Genomic DNA, 20,294 nt, shown 5'->3' on the forward strand with positions numbered 1-20,294 from the left:
GGGCTGAAAGCTTGCTTCTCTCCCCCCACATCCCATGAGGCTCAATTCTCTTGAAGCTTGGTAAAAACTGTTCAAAACATGTTCTGGGGGTTGGGAAGGTGGCTCAGTGGTAGAGTGCTTGCCTTGCATGTACGAGGCCCTGGGTTCAATTCCTCAGCATCACATAAGCAGAAAAAGCCAGAAGTGGCACCGTGGCTCAAGTGGTAGAGCATTAGCCTTGAGCTGAAGAGCTGAGGGACTGAGCCCAGGCCCAGAATTCAGGCCCCACAACTGACCAAAAAAGAAAACAAAACACCATGTTCTGTTGTTTTTTTAAATTTGTTATTGCTCAGGCTTACAAAGAATGGAAGATCATTTCCTCATTTATACCGCCATCTGACTCCAGAGAGGGAAACTGGCCATTGGCTGAAGAGCCCTTGGAGAAACCTAGCTCTTCTCAGGCTCGATCCCTCATGGTAAATCCAGAAATATACAAGGTGAGTTTTTGCCATATACTTACTTGACACAGCATCAGTACATAAGGTTTAGAAGGGAAGATGAGATGAAAAATGGAACCTTGAACTTGCCTCATTATTTTTTACATCAACAATGGGGAAGGGAAGGGAAGGGAAAGGCAGATATGTCAGTGCCAGGAAACTCCCTTTCTCTTAGCAGAAAGTTGGGCTTGATACAGTAGTCTGAAAGTGGAAAGGGACAGTACCTTCACCCCTGACACTCACTGTATTGAGAAATCATTTTTTGAGAACTAAGAGTCTGTCACGAGGGGCCACTTGGCTTACCTTGTTGTTGTGGCTTTGGTTTCTCCTACTTCCAGAGTTGGCTGTGTCCTAGTTTACTCCAAGTGGCTTTTTCTGTTTCAGTGTAGTTTTTTATCTGTGCTGTTGCCTCTTTGAGATTCTCAATGCTTTCCCTCTTTTTCTTTTTGTCTTTTTAAGTTATTTGTATTTGAGAAGGTTAAAAACAGGGGTTAAAGTTATGTAAGTCAGGCAAAGACTTTTTCTTTTTTCTTTTTTTTGGGTGCCAGTCCTGAGGCTTGAAGACAGGGCGTAGGCACTCTCCTTGAGCTGTTTTTTTTTTTTTTTCTCAAGGCTATCACTCTAAGCCACAGCTCCGCTTTTGGCTTTTTGGTGGTTAGCAAAGATGAAAATCTCACAGACTTTCCTGCCCAGGTTGGCTTCCAACTGTGATTCTCAGATCTCAGTCTCCTGAGTAGCTAAGATTATATGCATGAGCCACTGGTGTCTGGCTTCCTCTCATTCTTTGTTGACATAAAGCCTGTCCTTTGTCACCCAAACTTCTCATTTGTGGAGCTGCAGGGTAGAAGCTTCTATTCCACCATCTTACTTACTAATCAGAAATCTTGGTATGGAGGGCATGACTCAAATGGTAGAACACCTGCCTAGCCAATGCAAGGTCCTAAGCTCAAACTCCAGGACTACTGAAAGAAAAACAGAACAAAGGGGAGAAAGGGTAGGGGGGCCTGGAGAAAGAGAGAAAGAGAGATTTCTTGATATAGCTACAGAGCAGGTCTTGAGTAATTTGATACTAATGACAGTTAGATGCTATGGCTAATTTAATTTTGATAAAATGTCATAGCAGTTGTGTAAGATGTGTATTCCAATGGAATAAACTGAGAGTGAAGGACACACTATATATAGTATATAGTTCATATAAACACACATATATGATGTATATATAATATATCTAGTATGTCTTTTTTTCCTATCTTTGTAACTTCTGGTGAATCTATAATTATTTCAAAATTAACACTTAAAAAATGACAGCAAAGTCAAGAATCCTCTGATACTGGTGATGTGCCCTCTTTGTGGTATATTGTCTTCTATTTTTTATTGGAAAGGGGTGAGATTTCTTATTGGCTCATTTTAGAGCATCACTTAACCTGTTCTGAAGTGTCTGAAATCTTGGTATTCTATTCACAACTGTGCTAGACTTCTTTAAACTTTAGTGTGTTTATTTTTCAAAAATAAGACACTTGAAATGTATCATGATGTGCTACAGAGCTCATGTTTATCCTCAATCTTGACTTTAGCTACTCAATGGAGAGCTGAAGAAGCTGTACACGGCCATCACCCGGGCTCGAGTCAACCTCTGGATCTTCGATGAAAACCTAGAGAAACGATCTCCTGCTTTCAAATATTTCATTAGAAGAGATTTTGTTCAAGTAGTGAAGACAGATGAAAATAAAGGTAAGATCTTATTATAGGAAGAAATACCTCCTTCAGCTGTTCTTACAGTTGGGGTTAAAGGATATCCTTTTTAAATTTTCTGTTTTGCAGTGGTGGAGATGGAATTTAGGGCCTCATGTATATTAGACAAGTGCTATACCATTAAGTTTCACTCCCAGCTGAGGATGTAGCTTATTTTTTCTATTCACAATCTTCTGAGAAAGCACTTTCCTATTCATATGTTAAGGTGTGTCAGAAAGTGGTTGAAGTAGAATTGAGGGGATTAACTTCTTCAGAGAGTTGTCCTTTAAAGGTGTAATCTTAGCTTTTTGGGAGGACAAGAATGAGATGATGAAGGTTTGAGGCCAATTTGGGCAGAAAAGTTTTCAAGACTCCTTCTCAAGGGTGTGGTGTCATGGGCCTGGTATCCCAAGTTACGTGGAAGACTGAAAATGGGAGAATTGCAGTTGCAGGCCAGCTGTGGCAGAACAACTCTGAGAGAGTCTGTCTCTACTGAGAAAAGAGAAAAGCAAGAAGCTGAATGTGGTGGCTTATGACTGTGATCTCAGAATTATGAGAAGACTGAAAGAAGGTAGAATTAGGCTCAGGCATGTACCTAAGTAGAAAGTGAGATCTTGTCCTAAAAGTAGCTGGCCATACTGGAGGTATGGCTCAGCTATATGTATTAGCTTAGAAAGTACAAGGCTCTAAATTCAAATCCTTGTACTATTTTTTTTAAGTATGTATTATGGGCAAAGGTTAGATAAAATGGGACTTTTGTGAGCTTTTGGGAAGCATATTGGCAATGTCTATAAATATAGAGATTACATGGCCCTGTTTGTAATCATAAGAAAAACAGCCTAAACTCCTCTGTACAGTATGTTCACAAATTAAATTAAATTAAATTTAAAAAAAAAAAAAAAAAAAAGAAAAACAGCCTAAATGTTCAGAATACCATTAACCATTAAAAAGCACAAGGAAGTGCTGGGAAGGTGGCTCAGTGGTAGAGCACTTGCCTTGCATGCATGAGGCCCTGTGTTTGATTCCTCAGCACCACATAAGCAAAAAGAAAAAAAAAAGCCGGAAGTGGTGCTGTAGCTAAAGTGGTAGAGCGGTAGCCTTGAGCTGAAGAGCTGAGGGACAGCGCCCAGGCCCAGAGTTCAGGCCCTGCGACTGGACACCCCCCCCAAAAAAAAAAAAAAAGAACAAGGATTTCTGTTTACTGATATGGAAAGATGTTCAAGATATTCGGGGGGGGGGGTAATGGGGGGGAAGGAGAAGGATTGGGATTGAGGGGGAAGGGGGAGGCTGGGAAGGGATGTGAAGGGTAAACAAAGGAGGAGGCTGCAATGCTTGGTAAGAAATGTACGTATTATCCTGCCCATGTAATTGTAACCCCTCTGTACAGTATGTTCACAAATAAAATAAAATTAAATAAAAAAAAGATATTATTAGTTGACAAAAGGAAACTATAAAGCAGTACAAGTAGAATGATTTTATTTTTAAATAGCTATATATTATTCAAATAAAACTACAATATAGCCAGGTACCAGTGGCTTAGACCTATAATCCTACTCAGAAGGATGTGATCTAAGGATTGTGGTTTGGAGCCAGCTTGGACATAAAATCTCCAATACTCTTATCTCTAATCACCATCAAAATGCTGAATGGAAGATAAGTAGAATTAATATTGTCAAAATGGCCATACTGCAAAAGGTGACCTACAAATTTAATGTAATCCTCATCAAAACCCCAGTGATACTCTTTAACAAGTTAGAGAAAAAAACCCAAAATTCATATGGAATTACAGAAGACCTTCAATAGTCAAAGAAATTTTAGGCAAAAAAAAGCTAGTGATATCACAGCCCCAGACATCAAGTACCACAGAGCTATAATAACAAAAACAGCTTGGAACTGGTACAAAAACAGGCCTGAAGATTAATGGAACAGACTAGAAGACCCAAAAAGAAATTTGACAAGGAAGCCAAAGATATATGGTGGAAAAAAGATAACCTCTTCAATACTTTTAGGATCTCAATGTGAGATCTGAAACTTTGAAATTACAAGAGAGAGTAGGAAAAACATTAGAATTTGTAGGCGTAGGCAGAAACTCTTTGCAAAGAATCCCAGGGGCACAGCAGAAAGGAGACTTCAACGAGATTACATCAAAATAAGTTTTTGCACAGCAGAGGGCATAGTTACTAAACTAGAAAGATAACCAACAGACTTTACCAGTGAAGATCTTTACCAGAAGATCTTTACTGGTGAACCATCTGACAAAGGCCTAATATCCAAAGTATACAAGGAGCTCAAGAAATAACCCCCTCACCCCTAAAATGAGTAAACCAGTCAATAAGTGGTCAAAGTAGCTAAAGAGAGACTTCTTAGAAGGAAAAATGGCAAAGAAACATATGGAAAAATGCTCAGTATCCGTAGCCATAAAGGAAATGCAAATCCTGAGATTCAATCTCAACCTAGTTATATCGGCCAACATTGATAATTTGAACAATAAATGCTGGCAGGGATGTGGTGATTTGGTGGTTCTTCAAAAAACTAAGCATAGAACTTCCCTGAGACCCAGCTGCATCACTCTTGGGCATATTACCCAGAATATTACAAGTTAGGATTCTGTAGACACTTGCACATCCATGTTCAGTGCTGCACTACTCAAAATAGCCAAATTTCAGAAACAGCCCAGATGCCCTACAATAATGAATAGAAAAAAAATTCAGTACTTACAATGGAATTTTACTAATCCATTAGAAAGAATAAGATTATGTCATTTGTAGGGAAATGGATGGACCTAGATTAAAAGAGGTAAGCCAAGCTCAGGGGAAAAATGACACATGCTTTTTCTCATATATCTAAAATACACTGAGGAATGATAAATTATACAGGACGTTAGGCACACACACACAAACAGGGAGAATAAAAGAGGATGCTTTTAGGAGAGGAACTCAAAGGTACAACACCTGTGAACATTTAAAATACTATTTATCAAAATTAATTTGAGGAAATGGAAACATGGGTTTTGTTGTTTTTGTTTGTTTTAGATTTTTTATTTCTTCTTTCTGTCTTTTGAGGAGAGATGCAGAAATAGAGGGAGGAAGGATGAACAAATGCAGTCATGGTACTCAGTAGATACTATGTGGAAAATGTACTATGAAACTTGTAGGCAGCGACAAGAGGGGGAAACTGGTGGAGAGGGAAGGAAAAGATGACATTGTTCAAAAAGAAATGTACTCATTACCTGACTTATGTATCTTCTTTACAATATCTTAATAACAGTAAGATTATATTTTAAAATGCTGGACTGGAGGTGTGGGTCAAGTGGTAGAAAACCACCCGTGAGCAAAAAAGTTGAGAGAGCAAAAGCCTCTGAGTTCAATCTTCCATACCAGCGCACACGCGCACACACACACACACACACACACACACACACACACACACACACACACACACACAAGACTGTGTTTAACATACAACAGAATAGAATACTTACATATATATGCATCTAAACATATATCTAGATGTCTTTTCTGTTTATTTCCTGAGTTTCACAAAACAAGAATTCAGAAATAGGAATTGTCAGGACTTTATCTGTATCTGTTCAGCTCCTAATTATGGGTAATAGGATCTTTACATCTCTTATTTTTGGTGTAAATTGTTTATAGTGGTTACCCCTGGAGCTAGGATTAGTTAGCATGGAGCCGTTGAATAGCTATGCACATTTTTAACTTCTCATTTTTATACCTTTTGTGCTGTTTACAGGGCTTACAGAAGTCATTGTTATGTATTATTTTTATATAATTTGCAAAGACTAATTAAAAAATGAAATGAAGTTCTCCAGACAGGAGAAATAAACACCCTTCATGAAGGAGAAAATTACTTTCTCCTTCCTTCTCCCTTTTCCTTCCCTTTTCAACTTCCCCCTCTCTGCCCCTTTTTTTCTTCTTAGTATTGGGATTTTTAATTTAGAGTCTTATTCTTGCTAGGCAAGCATTCTACTACTTTGAAACCTTTGGGCTGGCTGGGACTGTGATTCTCTTATTTATGCTTTCCACATAGTTGGAATGACAGACACATTGAGATGGGAGTTTAATAAACTTCTGCTGGGGCTGAACCTGAACTATGATTTTTGCAGTCTCTACCTCCTGAGTAGCTAGGATTATAGGTGTGAGCCTATCATCCTAATTACCCTATTTCTTGAGGATCAGTTATTCAGTCTCTAAGGTAGGGGAAGGACTTGGTCACTGTAGGGGTTTTTAGGTTTTCTGAATATTTCTCAACTGGTTTCTTAAAGTCTATTTTGGTGACTTAGTTTGGGACCAGGATTAGCTGTTCTTTTCTAAGACCTGAAAAACTAGTCTTCTCCAAAAACCTCTCTACCCAAGTAGTTACATAACCTTGTTTAGGCTATACTTTCTCTCCATTGGTATTTGCTTCCTCAGCAAAAGGAAAAGGAATGAGTTGACCCTAGCAATCTTCCCTGTAGTGCATACTCCTTATAACCCCCAAATATGATTAACAAGGGGCATTCAATGTATGTCTTTTGGTAGCATTAGTAATGCAAGAAGAGCAAGTATAGTCTTACTCATAAGTATAGCTGCATGAGGTTCCACTGTGCAGGGGAATGGTGGGGGACTGAGTGCGGTGACTATTAGAAGTTGCATTTCTTCAGCATGGTGCCTACAGACTTCATTACTTTCTTCAGAGGTAATGAAGGGTTTTGCTGAGTGAATGAAATTTCAGTAAGTCAGTAATAGTACCATGAAGTCAGAACAAGACCTGTACTATCATCATTGCACCATTCCTCAGGAAACTAGCAGAGAGAGAGCAGGGCGGGATCAATTATGAAGTTTAATATATGTTTTTACACCTTCTAAATATGCCTGCCTGCCTTGCCCCACTGGTTGCTCTTTACTGGGCTAGATATCTCTGATTTGGCTGTCAGCATTGTCCTAACATTCATTGTCTTTCCATTATGTTTCATGAAGCTGTGCATTGTTACTCATATGGTGATACTCTAAGGGCCAGAGAATCAGCGGCAGGCTAGAGTGGAACAGATAGGACAGATTGCAGATTGGTTTTGGTAGTCTGTTTCCACTAACATATATGTGTCAGAGTATTGTCCTCATAAATTGACATGTGGAAATGAAACTTTATACCATTTAATGATAATAAAAATAAATATAAAAATAGTGGGAGAAAAATAAAGGAGTGGGTAACAATGTTTGACAAGAAATGTATTCATTACCTTATTCATGTAACTGTAACCCCTCTGTACCGAATCTTTTCAATAAAATAAAATAAAAAATTTGTTAGAATGCTTACTTTGATGAGAGCAAAATCTGTACATTTGGAAATACCTGTGGTGCCTGATCTATGATGGTTTGACTTGAGATTTCTCAATTTTACAATGGTGCAAAAATGATCATATTCAATAAAAACTATTTTGAATTTTTCAAAATTTTTTTCAAAAATTTTCCCTAGTATGTGATATGATGTGGTACATTACTCTGAAGATGCTAGACATTAGCAGTGAGCCAAAGCTGCCAGTCCCATGCAGCCTCAGTGAATGAGTAGCACTACACAGTTCAATGTATTGCTGAGCCATGATATTTGGTGGTTTAGATGTATTAACTCATTTTTGAGTTACAGTATTTTAATTTACCATGAGAATACAACTCCATCATAAATCAAATAGCATCTGTACTATGTACAAATATCCTGTTACTTTGTTCCTCACCAAGGCACTTACTAAGAGATATCTGGCTTTAGATTTTTAAGGAGGAATTAGTAATTGCTATTTGTATTTGTGTGTGTGTGTGTGTGTGTGTGTGTGTGTGTGTGTATGTGTGTGTTAATGAAATTTTTTTTATTGTTGAGAAAAGGAAAGTAGACCAAAATTTAAAAGCAAAACCATATCCTTTCTCACCTATACCTTCTTCTCTTAAACCTGCCCATGTAACCTGGCTTTGTAAGCTGAAATGTTTCTTTTTATTTCTTTTTTCTTTTGTCGGATGTGGGGTTTGAACTCTGGGCCTGAGTGCTGTCCCTCAGCTCTTTAGCTCCAGGCAAGCCCTCTACCACTTGAGCCACAGCACCACTTCCAGTTTTCTGGTGGTTAACTGGAGATAAGAGTGTCACGGACTTTTCTGCCTGGGCTGGTTTTGAACTGCAATCCTCAGATCTCAGCCTCCTGAGTAGCTAGGATTACAAGCGTGAGCCACCAGCACCTGGCAATGAAATATATCTTAAACAAAGACTAGAAAGATAACATAAGTGTGTTAGCCTATTGTGATTGTCATAAAAAATGCCATAGACTAACTGGCTTAAACAACAGAAATCTATTTTCCCATAGTATATAGTGGCTAGAGCTCCAAGGACAAGGAGTTGTCTGAGTTGATTTCTTTCTTCAAAGGTTTTTCTGTTTTGGCTTGTAAATGATCATCTTCATCATCTTCATTGACTCACTCTTTCTCTTCTCTCATTCCTTACTCTCTCTATGTGTGTGTGTGTGTGTGTGTGTGTGTGTGTGTGTGTGTTTGTGTGTGTGTGTGGTGTGTTTAATTTTCTCTCTTCACAAGGAGAGATTGGATTAGAGCCCACCAGGAAAGCCTCATTTTAAGTTAATCATCTTTTTAAAGGTCTCCAAGTACAGTTACATTTTGAGATAATAGAGATTAAGCCTTCAGTACATGAAATTTGGAGTGGTGTATGGAAGACACAATTCAGCCCATAACATAAGTAAATGAATGATTGCCCAGAAAAGCAAACCTACTTTTTATTTTAATTTTAGACTTTGATGATAGCATGTTTGTCAAGACATCAACTCCTGAGGAGTGGATTGCACAAGGAGAGTATTATGCTAAGCACCAGTGCTGGAAGGTAAGGAGCTGGGCCAGAAGCCAGGGGTGAGGGGTCTCTGCAGTTGTTCTCCTTGTTAAGCCTCAAAGGCAAATCTCTCACGATTACATGTCAGCAGGACAGGGTGAGGATAAAGGTGTGTGTGCCACTTCTTTGGAACCATCAGGGTACTCTGGAGATGAGAAGAGCTCATGTCCTGTTCCTTCCCTTGTTAGTGGAGGTGTGACAACCTTCATTTTGGCCTTTCTCCAACAAGGAAGCTTCCTATTTATTTTTCTTCTATGCTTGAAAGCTTTTGTTGTAGTGGTGGTTCATTCCTGTAAATCCTACCTACTCACGAGGTGAGATTTGAGGATCCTGGTTCAAAGCCAGCCCAGGAAGGAAAGTTAGTGAGATTCTTTCACCCCCTCCCATGTTTTCTTTTTTGCTGTCATTGTTGGTTGTGGGGCTTGAACTCAGGGTCTGGGTGCTGTCCCTGAGTGAGCTCTTTTGCTCAAGGCTAGTGCTCTACCACTTTGAGCCACAGCACTACTATGTGAGATTGTTATCATCAATTAATCACCAAAAAAAAAATAAAAGCCAGAAGTGGAGCTGCGGCTCAAAACTGTAGAGCACTAGTCTTCCACAAGAAAGCTTAGGGGCAGTGTCTAGGGTCTGAATTGGCACGCCCGCACACAACTTTTGTTATCATATTGCATTATAAAATAGTAAAAGGTTTGTTTATGTTTGCCTTTTGAAATGAATCAGCCATAGATTTTGCTGCTAATCTGAGGAGTGTGAGCATGGTAAAACTTTGCTTCTATATTTCAACGACTGACTTCCAACCTCAGGCTGTCTTGGTGAACTTAAATAGTTGTCTTCTAGAAAATGCTCTGTAGTGGGCCCACGGTCAGAAGCCTTACACATCACAGGGTTTCAAGTGGGCACCACGGGCACATGTCTCCTACAAGGTAGTAGGGATGCTTTCACCTGTGGTCTGTGAACATCCTTCTAGAAGAGCAGTGTTAACTTTAAAAAAATCCAATAACAAGATGTCTGATTGCAGGATTGATTTTGCAGTTCAGAGAAATCAACATGTACTCAATCTGTTTGCATCTCTTCCTGTGTCATCTGCAGCTTGTCAGAGATGTTCCTCATCATTGTTGAATAATGGCTGAGAATATGAAAAATGTAATGTTCTCATGCTTTTAATTGGTCAGTGCTAGGTCACTTGCCCCTCCCAGCTGCAAAGGCATTTGGCAGTTTCAGCCCTTAATGGATTATAAGTTCTTCCATCTGGAAAGAAAGGGAGGAGAGTGCTGTAGTAACCAACAATGTTTGCTGCCACAGTCAGAGCCCCCAGAAATGTACTTTGCTAGGGTTTGATTGCCTTTTTTTGAATGCCTCTGCCAGAAACTGCAAGGATGCTTCCTGAAAGAATAGCTGGGCTGAGTTTTGGCAGATGGTTTCCTTTACTTCTGGCCTCAGTGCACATATTGGGGGTTAAGCTCCTTAAGGGTCACAAGGCAAGTGGCTATGCTTTCTCTTCCGCTTCGAGCAGATGTTTATTGAGACAATGATTTCTCTGGAGGGCTTATTCTGATGCTCCAGGGATCCTTCTTCTCCCTGGAGTTTCATGGAGCTAGGCCTCAGTGAAAGGACTAGACAATTGTGAGTGATGCCTACAAGTCAGAACTGACCAGAAGTCATAGGTGAGCTATTTGGTCTATATAACTATGAGAAAGAATTCCCAAAGCCTCAATTCTTAGAGGAATTACCAGCTGTGGCAGGGAAGAAGGTTTACATCTATAGCAAACAACTCACATCTGAGGTTTTTCAGTTTACTGAAGCTGTACAACAGCCCTCAAACTCAGTGTTCATGTTGCTCCTGATCTTTCAGGTTGTCAGTGTGAATTCAACTTAGTAGTTCTTCTGATTCAGCTATGGAACTCCTATGTCTACATTCAGGTCCCATCCAGCTGGGTGTATCTACTTCCGGGAATTGGGTGGTTCTTGGTTCCTGTGATGGACTCACAGGTTCCTGGATCACTGTCTTGCATTTTCCAACAGACTAGTCTGATTTTGTCCTTGTGATACCATTGTTTAAAGTAAGCAGAAATACTTTTATCCCTTTGAGGCTTGGTCTTGGCTGGTCCAGTATCACTTCTGCTGGGTTCTGTTGACTAAACCAGTCAAAATCCACATTGGAAAAGAGGAAGACAAGGAGCTCTCCTGACAGGAGAAGTCACTACCTTAATTGTAAAGGGGTATGGGTAGAGACAAGGAAGAATAAAGGACTGTGACCACTGTCGTCATTATTATATGAGGGGAGAAGACAGAATTTGTATTGTGGTAGGTTTGATATACAGAAAATAATTTTAAAAATATGTAATATTTAGTTGTAGAAGTTGAGTTTCAGACTTTATTCAGTGTTATAATTGGAAAGAAATACTGAATATTTGCAAGATTTCATTGATAGGGTGGAGGGTGGGCTTTAAGGAGGGAAGGGAGAGAGATATGGGCAGCAGATATCAGTATGAAATTGTAAAACTGTATCAAATCCTACTTTTATTCCTTTCAGAACACCACTGGTGTTGCTCATATGTGTTATTCATGGATTTCCAATTATTTACCCCTTTAAAAACACTTTTGAATGTTTGAATCTAAAATCTTTTTAGGGGAGCCGGCACAGATGAGAATGTTATAAAAGTCCTCCTCGCCTGACTTTATTTTGACCCTGCTAAAGGACTTCAGGACTCAGGTGGTTTATTGAGTTTTTGGCTGCATGTCAATGAATGTTTCAAAACCACCATACAAGATCATTCATTCAATAAATACTTGTTGAGCTATGGGCCAGGAATAAGATGGTGAGCAAAGTAGGCACACAGGGGAGTGAGGGCACAGTTCTAGCTGTTTCAGGCATCGTACGTAAGAGAACAGCAGCTCCCAGAGCTTCTGTTCTGAATAGGAAGGCCAGGAAAGCCTTCTTTAAGAAAACAAGTCTTGATCTGAGATCTGTATAATGAATGAATTTAATTAATTAGGCAGAGAAAGGATACAAGGAACAGTTAATTCAAAGGCCCTATGCTGAGGAGTATGGTGCAGGCCACAGAAATGAAAGGAGGCTTATGGGGCTGGGGAATCTGGAACAAAAAGCATGAGATAGAGAGAGACCAATTTGTCCACTATCAGAAAGTGCCTGTAAGTTCCTCCTATGCCCTCACTAAGACCCAATATTGAGCAGAATGTGAAATTTCTGCTCTTGTGGCTCGTGCTTTGAGAATTTGTGCAAATGTTCCTGCTTTAGAAAAATAGCTTTCTTCTGGCCAGAATCAGGGTTCAGGCCGACTTCCCTGTAACACTTATCTGCATACCTCATAATGAGAGGGTTTGGTAACATAGTTCTGCATGCTTACAGGAGCTGGGTATGCTATGGTTTCAGTGATTGCTACTCCATTTCTACCACTACTACCTGTACTATGGCTGTCTCACCAGCACACAGGTAGTCATTGTAGTTAGTATATATGTCAAAGCCCAGAAAAGCCTCTGGTTGATTTTGGCCAGTTGCTTCAGTGGCTGTGACCATTGTACTATTTGCAATGGAGAGGATGATGACTCTTGCATGTGGCTGTGGGAAGATTAAACAGGGTGTTATTGTGATGGCCTATAGAAATATGTAGCATGGACCCTTTCTGTGGCTTCTAGATACTTCCTAATGAACCCTTTGGATGTGTTAGCTGGCCACACTGCTAGGCTGAGTCTTCTGAGACTCCTCTTAGCATGCCTACACCTTCCTACTCCTCCCCCTCAGATTGGGCAGGGTGAGATGCAGGGCTCTATCCACATGAACATAGTGCATGCTTTAACTCCTGTTCTTTATGTCACTGCTGTTATTTTTCTGGGAATCAAAACCTTTGGCACATTCCAGGTTGCAGCCAAGTGTTACCAGAAAGGAGGTGCATTTGAGAAGGAAAAGTTAGCCTTGGCCCACAACACTGCCCTGAACATGAAATCCAAGAAAGTCAGCCCCAAGTAAGTGTCTCTAGATCATTTCAGGTATGTTCTGATGAAAATAATAGGATAAATATATATTGGTATTAGGTCAGTCTTTCATGAAAATACTGTTTTGTTTTCCTTCCCGTAGGGAAAAGCAGTTGGAGTATTTGGAACTGGCTAAGACCTATTTGGAATGCAATGAGCCGAAGTTGTCCCTTAAGTGTCTAAACTATGCCAAGGAGTTCCAGCTCTCTGCCCAGTTGTGTGAGAGGCTTGGAAAGGTATGGCTTCCAGCCCACAGCTACTTGTAGGAGAATTGGTTTCACTTGAGCAGACTGAGGGATGGACCCCTCAAATTCTGTTTGTGGCAGAAAGTAAAAGTTATGAATCTCTAAGGGAAAATTTTACTGTGTCCTAGATAAGAGATGCTGCGTATTTCTATAAGCGAAGCCAGTGCTACAAAGATGCTTTCAGATGCTTTGAGCAGATTCAGGAATTTGATCTAGCTCTCAAAATGTACTGCCAAGAGGAGCTTTTTGAGGAAGCTGCTGTTGCAGTGGAAAAGTAGGTGGCTTTATTCCCTTGCATTTCCCTCTCTCCCCTACCTCTCTCTGGGGGCAGCTCATCCTATAACTTCTGTAGTGGCTTAACCATGTTTACCTCCTTTCACTTAAGTGGTGGCTGTGGTACTGGGAGCAGGAGTCTGTACTTCCCACTCTTCATAAGCTTAATAACAGTGTTATTAAGAGAGGGGGCTTGGGCTGGGAAGGTGGCTCAGTGGTAGAGTGCTTGCCTTGCATGTGTGAGGCCCTGGGTTCAGTTCCTCAGCACCACATAAGCAAAAAGAAAAAAGCCAGAAGTGGCGCTGTGGCTCAAGATGTAGAGTGCTAGCCTTGAGCTGAAGAGCTGAGGGACAGCGCCCAGGCCCAGAGTTCAAGCCCCACGACTGGACCCAAAAATAAAAAAATAAAAAAAAAATAAAGGGGGGTTGCACTGTATTTGTAACAAGTAAAACTGACTGATCAGTAGAATAAAAGTGGCTCCAGAGTTTCGTTAGTCTCTCTTTCATTAGATTCCAACTGCATACATACCTGGAAAAAGGGGAGAATCACAAATTGTATATAAGGCAAAGCCTGAATCAACCAATAATGTGCGTATGTAGCATCCCTTTTTATCCTTTCCCATTAGTGTATATATCTACAATGATTATCATGCTATTATGAGAACAGAAGATTTTTTTTTAAATCGGTTGTGGGGCTTGAAATCTGAGCTTGGGTGCTGTCCCTAAGCTCTTCAGCTCCAGGCAAGCGCTCTACCACTTGACCCACAGAGCCACTTCCGATTTTCTGGTGGTTAATTGGAGATAAGAGTCTCACGGACTTTATTATTGCTTAGGCTAGCTTTGAACCACAATCCTCAGATCTCAGCTTCCTGAGTAGCTAGGATTACAAGCATGAGCTACCAGTGCCTGGCTATTCAAGAATAATTTCAGATCTAACTCCTACTTCCTTGAGTTGCAACTTTACCAACCAAGTAGAGGAATACTTGATTTCTTTGAAGAGAACTTATTGTTTATTAGTACTAATAATGCCTTGATGCTTTACATATTTAGGTCCTATTTTGTAATATTTGAATGTAGGAGCTTTATTTAAGTAGCTTTCTATTATACTTTGGAAGATACAGTTAGGTGACAATTGTATTCTGTCTTTGCAGATATGAAGAGATGCTAAAGAGCAAGACCTTTCCTGTTTCTAAGCTCTCCTATTCTGCTAGTCAGTTTTACTTGGAAGCTGCAGCAAAGTACCTGAGTGCAAATAAGACTAAAGAAATGATGGCTGTCCTTTCCAAGTTAGATGTAGAAGATCAGCTGGTGTTCCTGAAGTCTCGAAAATGCCTGGCAGAGGCTGCAGACCTGCTGAACAGAGAGGGTCGGAGAGAAGAGGCTGCCCTGTTGTTGAAGCAACATGGCTGCCTCCTGGAGGCTGCTAGGCTCACTGCTGACAAGGACTTCCAGGCCTTGTGTCTGCTGGGGGCCGCTCGCCTCAATGTGGCTAGAGATTCTGACATAGAACATACCAAGACCATTCTAAGAGAAGCACTTGATCTTTGCTATCAAACTAGCCAGCTCTCTGGCATTGCTGAGGCGCAGTTCCTGCAGGGAGTTATCCTGAAAGACTTTCAGAAGCTCAAAGATGCCTTCTTCAAGTTTGACATGCTTAACCATTCAGCTGGAGTGGTGGAAGCACTCTATGAAGCAGTCAGCCAGTGTGAAGCTGAGCCTGAGAAGGTTCTAGCTCTGGCTCCATGGGGCTTGGAAGTCCTTCTTAATCTAGTCAAAGCTCTCAAAAGAGTGACCAACAATGCTGAGAAAGAAATGGTCAAGTCTTGCTTTGAGTTTTTTGGAATTTCCCAGGTAGATACCAAGTATTGCCAGATAGCGCAGAATGATCCTGGGCCCATATTGAGAATAATTTTTGACCTAGACTTGAACTTAAGAGAGAGGAAAACTAAAGATTATTTTATGATAATGACTGACCAAGTGAAATTAGCCCTAAACAAGCACCTTTTGAGCAGACTGTGTCACATTACACACAGCCTGCTTGGAAGGAGCTACCCAGAGGTCTGCATGAGGTTTATTGCTGGCTTAAAATGTGAAGATGAAAACTGTGAAGATTTCCACAGGCCTCTGAGGCGCTGTGAGGCCAAATGTATGGTTCAGTCGAAAATGCACCTAGTGGCAATCAATGGATTGCTTTTGGAAGCCAAAAAAGTATTTCCTAAAACCTTAACTGAAGAACTTGAAGAAATAGATTGTATTTTGTCTTCAGATATGTATAGCCTTTGCAAATCCTTCCTAAATGTTCTCTTCCCTAGACATTTCCATCAGAGAGTTCTGTCAGAAAACCCTATGGCATGTAAAGAAATCCTCAAGCCAAATTACAAATCTTTCCGATTCTATAGAGTTGCCCTGAAAGCATACGTCCGTGATCTGTTTCAAAAAGAAAGCGCACGCAATCGCCGTGAGTCCACAGACCTGTGGCTGAGCGCCATGCAGGCTTTCCTTCTCTCCTCCAGTTACCCAGAGGAGTTTGAGAAGCTGCTCTACCAGGAGGAGGACAACTATAACAGGGAGCTGAAAGCTCTGGAGTCCAACAAAGAGGAAAAGGGCAGGGGGAGAAGCAGCCGCATGAAGGGCATAGAAGGAAAATTTGGCATGCTAGTGCCCAACAAGGAGGATGAGAGTACAGAGAAGATCTACCTATGCTTCATCCGGCTGCTGGAGAATTCCATTGACCAGCTGTATGTGCACAGGAATCCAGAAGATTACAAGAGGCTCTTTTTCCGTTTCATGAATGTCCTTATCAAGAGGTGCAAAGAGCCACTTATCCCCAGCATTGGCAACACGGTGGCACTGTTGGAATTCCAGTTTGTCCACTGTGGGGTGGTGCTGGTCCGCCTCTGGAAGAATTCTGTTCTGTGCCTCCCCAAAAGCTATATTGCACTCCTGCACTACTGGGAGTTCCTGTCTAGCAAGAAGGACAAAGAGGTTGGGGACGTGTTTTCCATCATTCAGGAATACAAGCCAAAGGATGTAAATAGAGCCATTCAAGACTTCCGATTTCATCTCTCCTATCTTGTCAAGGTGCTATGTGGCTATGAGAATGTGAACTTCAATGTCCTGCTTGATGCCTTTGGTGAAATAGACTATGTGGTCTCAGGTGAGGCTGAGCGGGCACTGGTGCTATGCTTGGTTATGTTGGTAAATGCTGAAGAGATTCTCCAGCCCTTCTGCAAGCCACTTTTGTACCGCCACTTCCAGGAGATTGAGACAAGGCTGCAGCTAATGAGCATGGACTGGCCTAACCAGGTTCCTGAGAGGCTTCGGAAGATTGTACGGCGAGTGTTAATGGCAGTCAGTGTGAAGTCTGTGGCTGAAGCACTCCAGGACCTACTCTTTGAGCGAGATGAAGAGTATCTGATGGACTGCCACTGGCGGTGGGACAGTGCTCATACTAAAGGGTCTGTGGTCCATGGCCTCTGTCATGAGGAGGTCAGACTAAACCGCTTGCTCTGTGTGGGTCCTGTGGACTACTTTAGTGAACTTGAGTGTGAATTTAGTCAGGATGAGACAGATGAGGTGATGTTGGAAGATCGAGATCACATTCTGGCTGCCATCCTTTCTCAAAAGCAGTGGAAGGCCTCCATCCAACGTAAACTCAGAAGAACCTGCCTGGTGGTGTCTTTGTGCATTAGTTGGAAGAGATGGGTCCAGACTAAGCACACCAATGAGGAGGTCAGGGAGCCTGGGGCCAGCAACTTCAAAAGGGCTGATGTGGACAGGACCCAGTGTGACCTCTGTGGAGTAAAGTTCACTCGCAAATCTGATAGCTACTTTGGCCCCAGCAAAGTGTTTGAGGGAGCAACCTCAGAGGTTGCCATCCTTTCCAGGGCAGAGCTAGAAGGGAAGGAATGTCGGGAGAGGAGCAGTGAGTCTTATGAGCAGCACATCAGTCTGGAGAGTCACCAGAAGCAGCAAGTGGCCTACCAGAAATACTTAGAATTTTTTCATGAGAAGGTGGACCCGGCCATTAGTCAAGGCAAACTAGTAGTGCAGGACATAGAGGAGAGTGTGTGGGTCCGCAGTCACCTGGGCTCCAAAGAGCACAGTCACATGCTGCAGAGGAAGATTCAGGAGCATATCAGAAGGGTTTCAGACTTGGTGGAGGAGCTCTATAGGCGAAAGGCCTGGGCTGAAGGTAAGGGCCTGTCAGATACTGAGAGTTAAGTTCTTTGTAGTGATGTAATGTTGGTGTTAGCAGAACTATGACTAAAGAATATTCCTTCTCAAATTACAGCACTGTGGTTAGGAACACAGTTTGCTAATTCATACTATGGAGAGGTTATCAGGAGAATGTTTAAAATATTTAGAAAACTTTTTTGAGGTTCCTCTGATTCATTCCTTCAGTGATCTTTCCTTGAGTATCTAGCATGTAGTAAATTCTATAATCATCACTGGAAGTACATAGTTTCGTCTTACGATATTGCCTTATGTTATGTTACCCAGTGTGTCTCGAGTAAGCATTCTATGTAGTCTTAAAATCAGCTTTCACCTAGCTTCCTCATAGCTATCTACTTCTTAGCAACACTGAATAGAAGTTACATGTATAAAATGAGTGGCATTTCATTTTTAAAATATTTTATAATTCAGATACTCTTTCCAGTGAAGGATTTAAAGACATTTTGAACCCAGGGTTCCTTGGAAGGCTTTTCTGTTGGCAGTCTTATAGATACTCAATAATGAGGTTGGCAATTTTTACTTGTGGCAGCAAAAGGCAGCTTTGGGCCTCTTACTCAGCAAGGAAGGCTGTTTCCCAGGAAAACACAGACTAGCTCTTAGAGCACAGGACATCATACTAGCACTTAATTTTCTAGCACCTGTAACTGCCTCTTCATGCTGAGCCCCTGTTTTCTGTTTTTTCATTTCTGTAGCGGAAGAGGCAATGGCTCAGCGGATCAGAGTTCTAGCCCTGTCAGTCAGGGATGCACAGGATTGGCTGATGAAGACAGAGCACCACTTAAAGGAGGAAGGTAAGAAATTCTTTACTGTAGGGACAGGTGACACTTTGGGCCCTATTTTTTTTTTTAATTCCTGGGTTCTAGATGAGTGTATAGGCTGTCAAAGATATCAAGACTGGCCCTTTGCTTCCTCAAGAGCAGCATTCTTACCCATAAGTCAAACTGTTAGTAACACAATTAGCCAGCTGTCTATGAAAGCCATTACTCTGGGCTCATGTTAATAGTTAAAAACCTCTTTTTCTGTTTATGAGCTGTTATTGATGGCATTAGTCATTGAGCATACTCATTACTGTGACTTCCAAGGATAAAGTACGGCAAAGTCATCCCTTGATGAATATGTTTACCTGGGCCAGCCATTAAGTCAGTGGGTGTTCATTGAGTTTCTAGTGTGTATCTATTTGTTTTGTAAACAAAGCAAAGTCATTGAGGGAATCTTTCAGTTATCTTCCTAGAGACCATTATAGGTTTGTATAGATGATTCAGGTTTCTTTGCTGGTAGTCAGAATTTTCTTGTCAATTCTGTATGATCTGAATGTCTTTCTTCTTGCCCTTTTCAACTTTTATCCCCTCTCAGCTGGATCACATTTCTTTCTGCTCCAAGTATTTAACAGCTTCACTTGTTCTCCCAAGTCCTAATCCAGATGCTACCTCCAAGGTGGGGGGGGGGGTGGAATTTGGCTTAAATGTTTGTAGTATTACAAAAATGTTTAACATGTAGTCCCTTCTGATAACTATGATTGTTCCAAAAAAAGATAATTGTTACACCAAGTTAAGATTATGTGGTTTAGATTTTACTTGATTTGTCATTTAAAAAAGCCTTCAAATTAAGACTAGAGGAACAAGCGTATAAATAACTTAATTCTGGAGAAGAGTGTTTACTTTGACTGTTCTTGAGAAGAAATAACAATACTCAAAAGAAACTTCTCTTTGATATTCTAGTAGGAGGTTTTATTTCTTTAAACAACATTATAGAAATAATGTTTTACTAGGGTCTAATAGTGGAATAAGAAAAAACGACTTCACTTTTTTTCATTTTTTGTCATATAGGTATTGTTCAGGAAGATGATTATGAGAATGAAGTTGAAGACTTTGGTGAGCTCCGTCCTAGAAGACGTTCACGGAAATGTGGAAAGCAGCGAAAATACTAGTGCATTTTCACACAATTACTGTCTCCTAAGCCTTCAGAACATTCTAACCTGTCTTAGAATTCTAAAGGTTGGGGCAGAAGAGAAAAGGAATCTAAATTAGCATTAAAAGAAGAGTAGGCCAACTTTTCTTTTTGTTCTTATTATTTATTTCAGTGGTGGCTTGAGATATAATTACTCCTTTACCTGCATGGTCCTCTTAAATGTTTATCAAGGCAAAGTCTAGCAGTATTGGTCCCCATAGCATGTCCATTTTGGAGGACTATAGTTGAAGGGAACATTGGGAATCCTCAACCTAAAGCTCTGGTTCATGACCATTTTGATTTGAGACAGTGGCAGGGGGCTAGACATTTGTGATAGACACCCTTCACCTCAGAGTGTCACTGCTCTGTGGCAACTTTTTGGCCCTCCCTTCCTCCAATTTTTTGTGATTAGACTACATCAGAATGTAGTCAAGAATTCACCTAGTACCATTTGGGATGTCTTTTCCCTCTAGGGGAATGTTGCTAGGGTCCTTCCTGGCTTGCTTCCCCAAAGTGGT

At 40.9% G+C, this 20,294-nt stretch overlaps 1 protein-coding gene across 1 annotated transcript in view; it reads left to right on the plus strand.

Annotated features, from left to right (window-relative positions):
- Trank1 (tetratricopeptide repeat and ankyrin repeat containing 1) overlaps positions 1-19,984 on the plus strand; it is an 81,161-nt gene extending 61,177 nt beyond the window's left edge. The window contains exons 16-24 of the mRNA XM_042666428.1: positions 333-476; positions 2,051-2,207; positions 8,989-9,077; positions 12,964-13,067; positions 13,180-13,312; positions 13,450-13,595; positions 14,745-17,788; positions 18,522-18,620; positions 19,656-19,984. Coding sequence (XP_042522362.1) covers positions 333-476; positions 2,051-2,207; positions 8,989-9,077; positions 12,964-13,067; positions 13,180-13,312; positions 13,450-13,595; positions 14,745-17,788; positions 18,522-18,620; positions 19,656-19,756 — 4,017 coding nt within the window. The 3' untranslated portion in view covers positions 19,757-19,984. The remainder of the gene's footprint in view (positions 1-332; positions 477-2,050; positions 2,208-8,988; positions 9,078-12,963; positions 13,068-13,179; positions 13,313-13,449; positions 13,596-14,744; positions 17,789-18,521; positions 18,621-19,655) is intronic.
- The last annotated feature ends 310 nt before the right edge of the window (positions 19,985-20,294 follow it).

This window comes from Dipodomys spectabilis, unplaced genomic scaffold (genome assembly GCF_019054845.1).
Source record: "Dipodomys spectabilis isolate Male_0828 unplaced genomic scaffold, ASM1905484v1 ptg000365l, whole genome shotgun sequence".
Lineage (NCBI taxonomy): Eukaryota > Metazoa > Chordata > Mammalia > Rodentia > Heteromyidae > Dipodomys > Dipodomys spectabilis.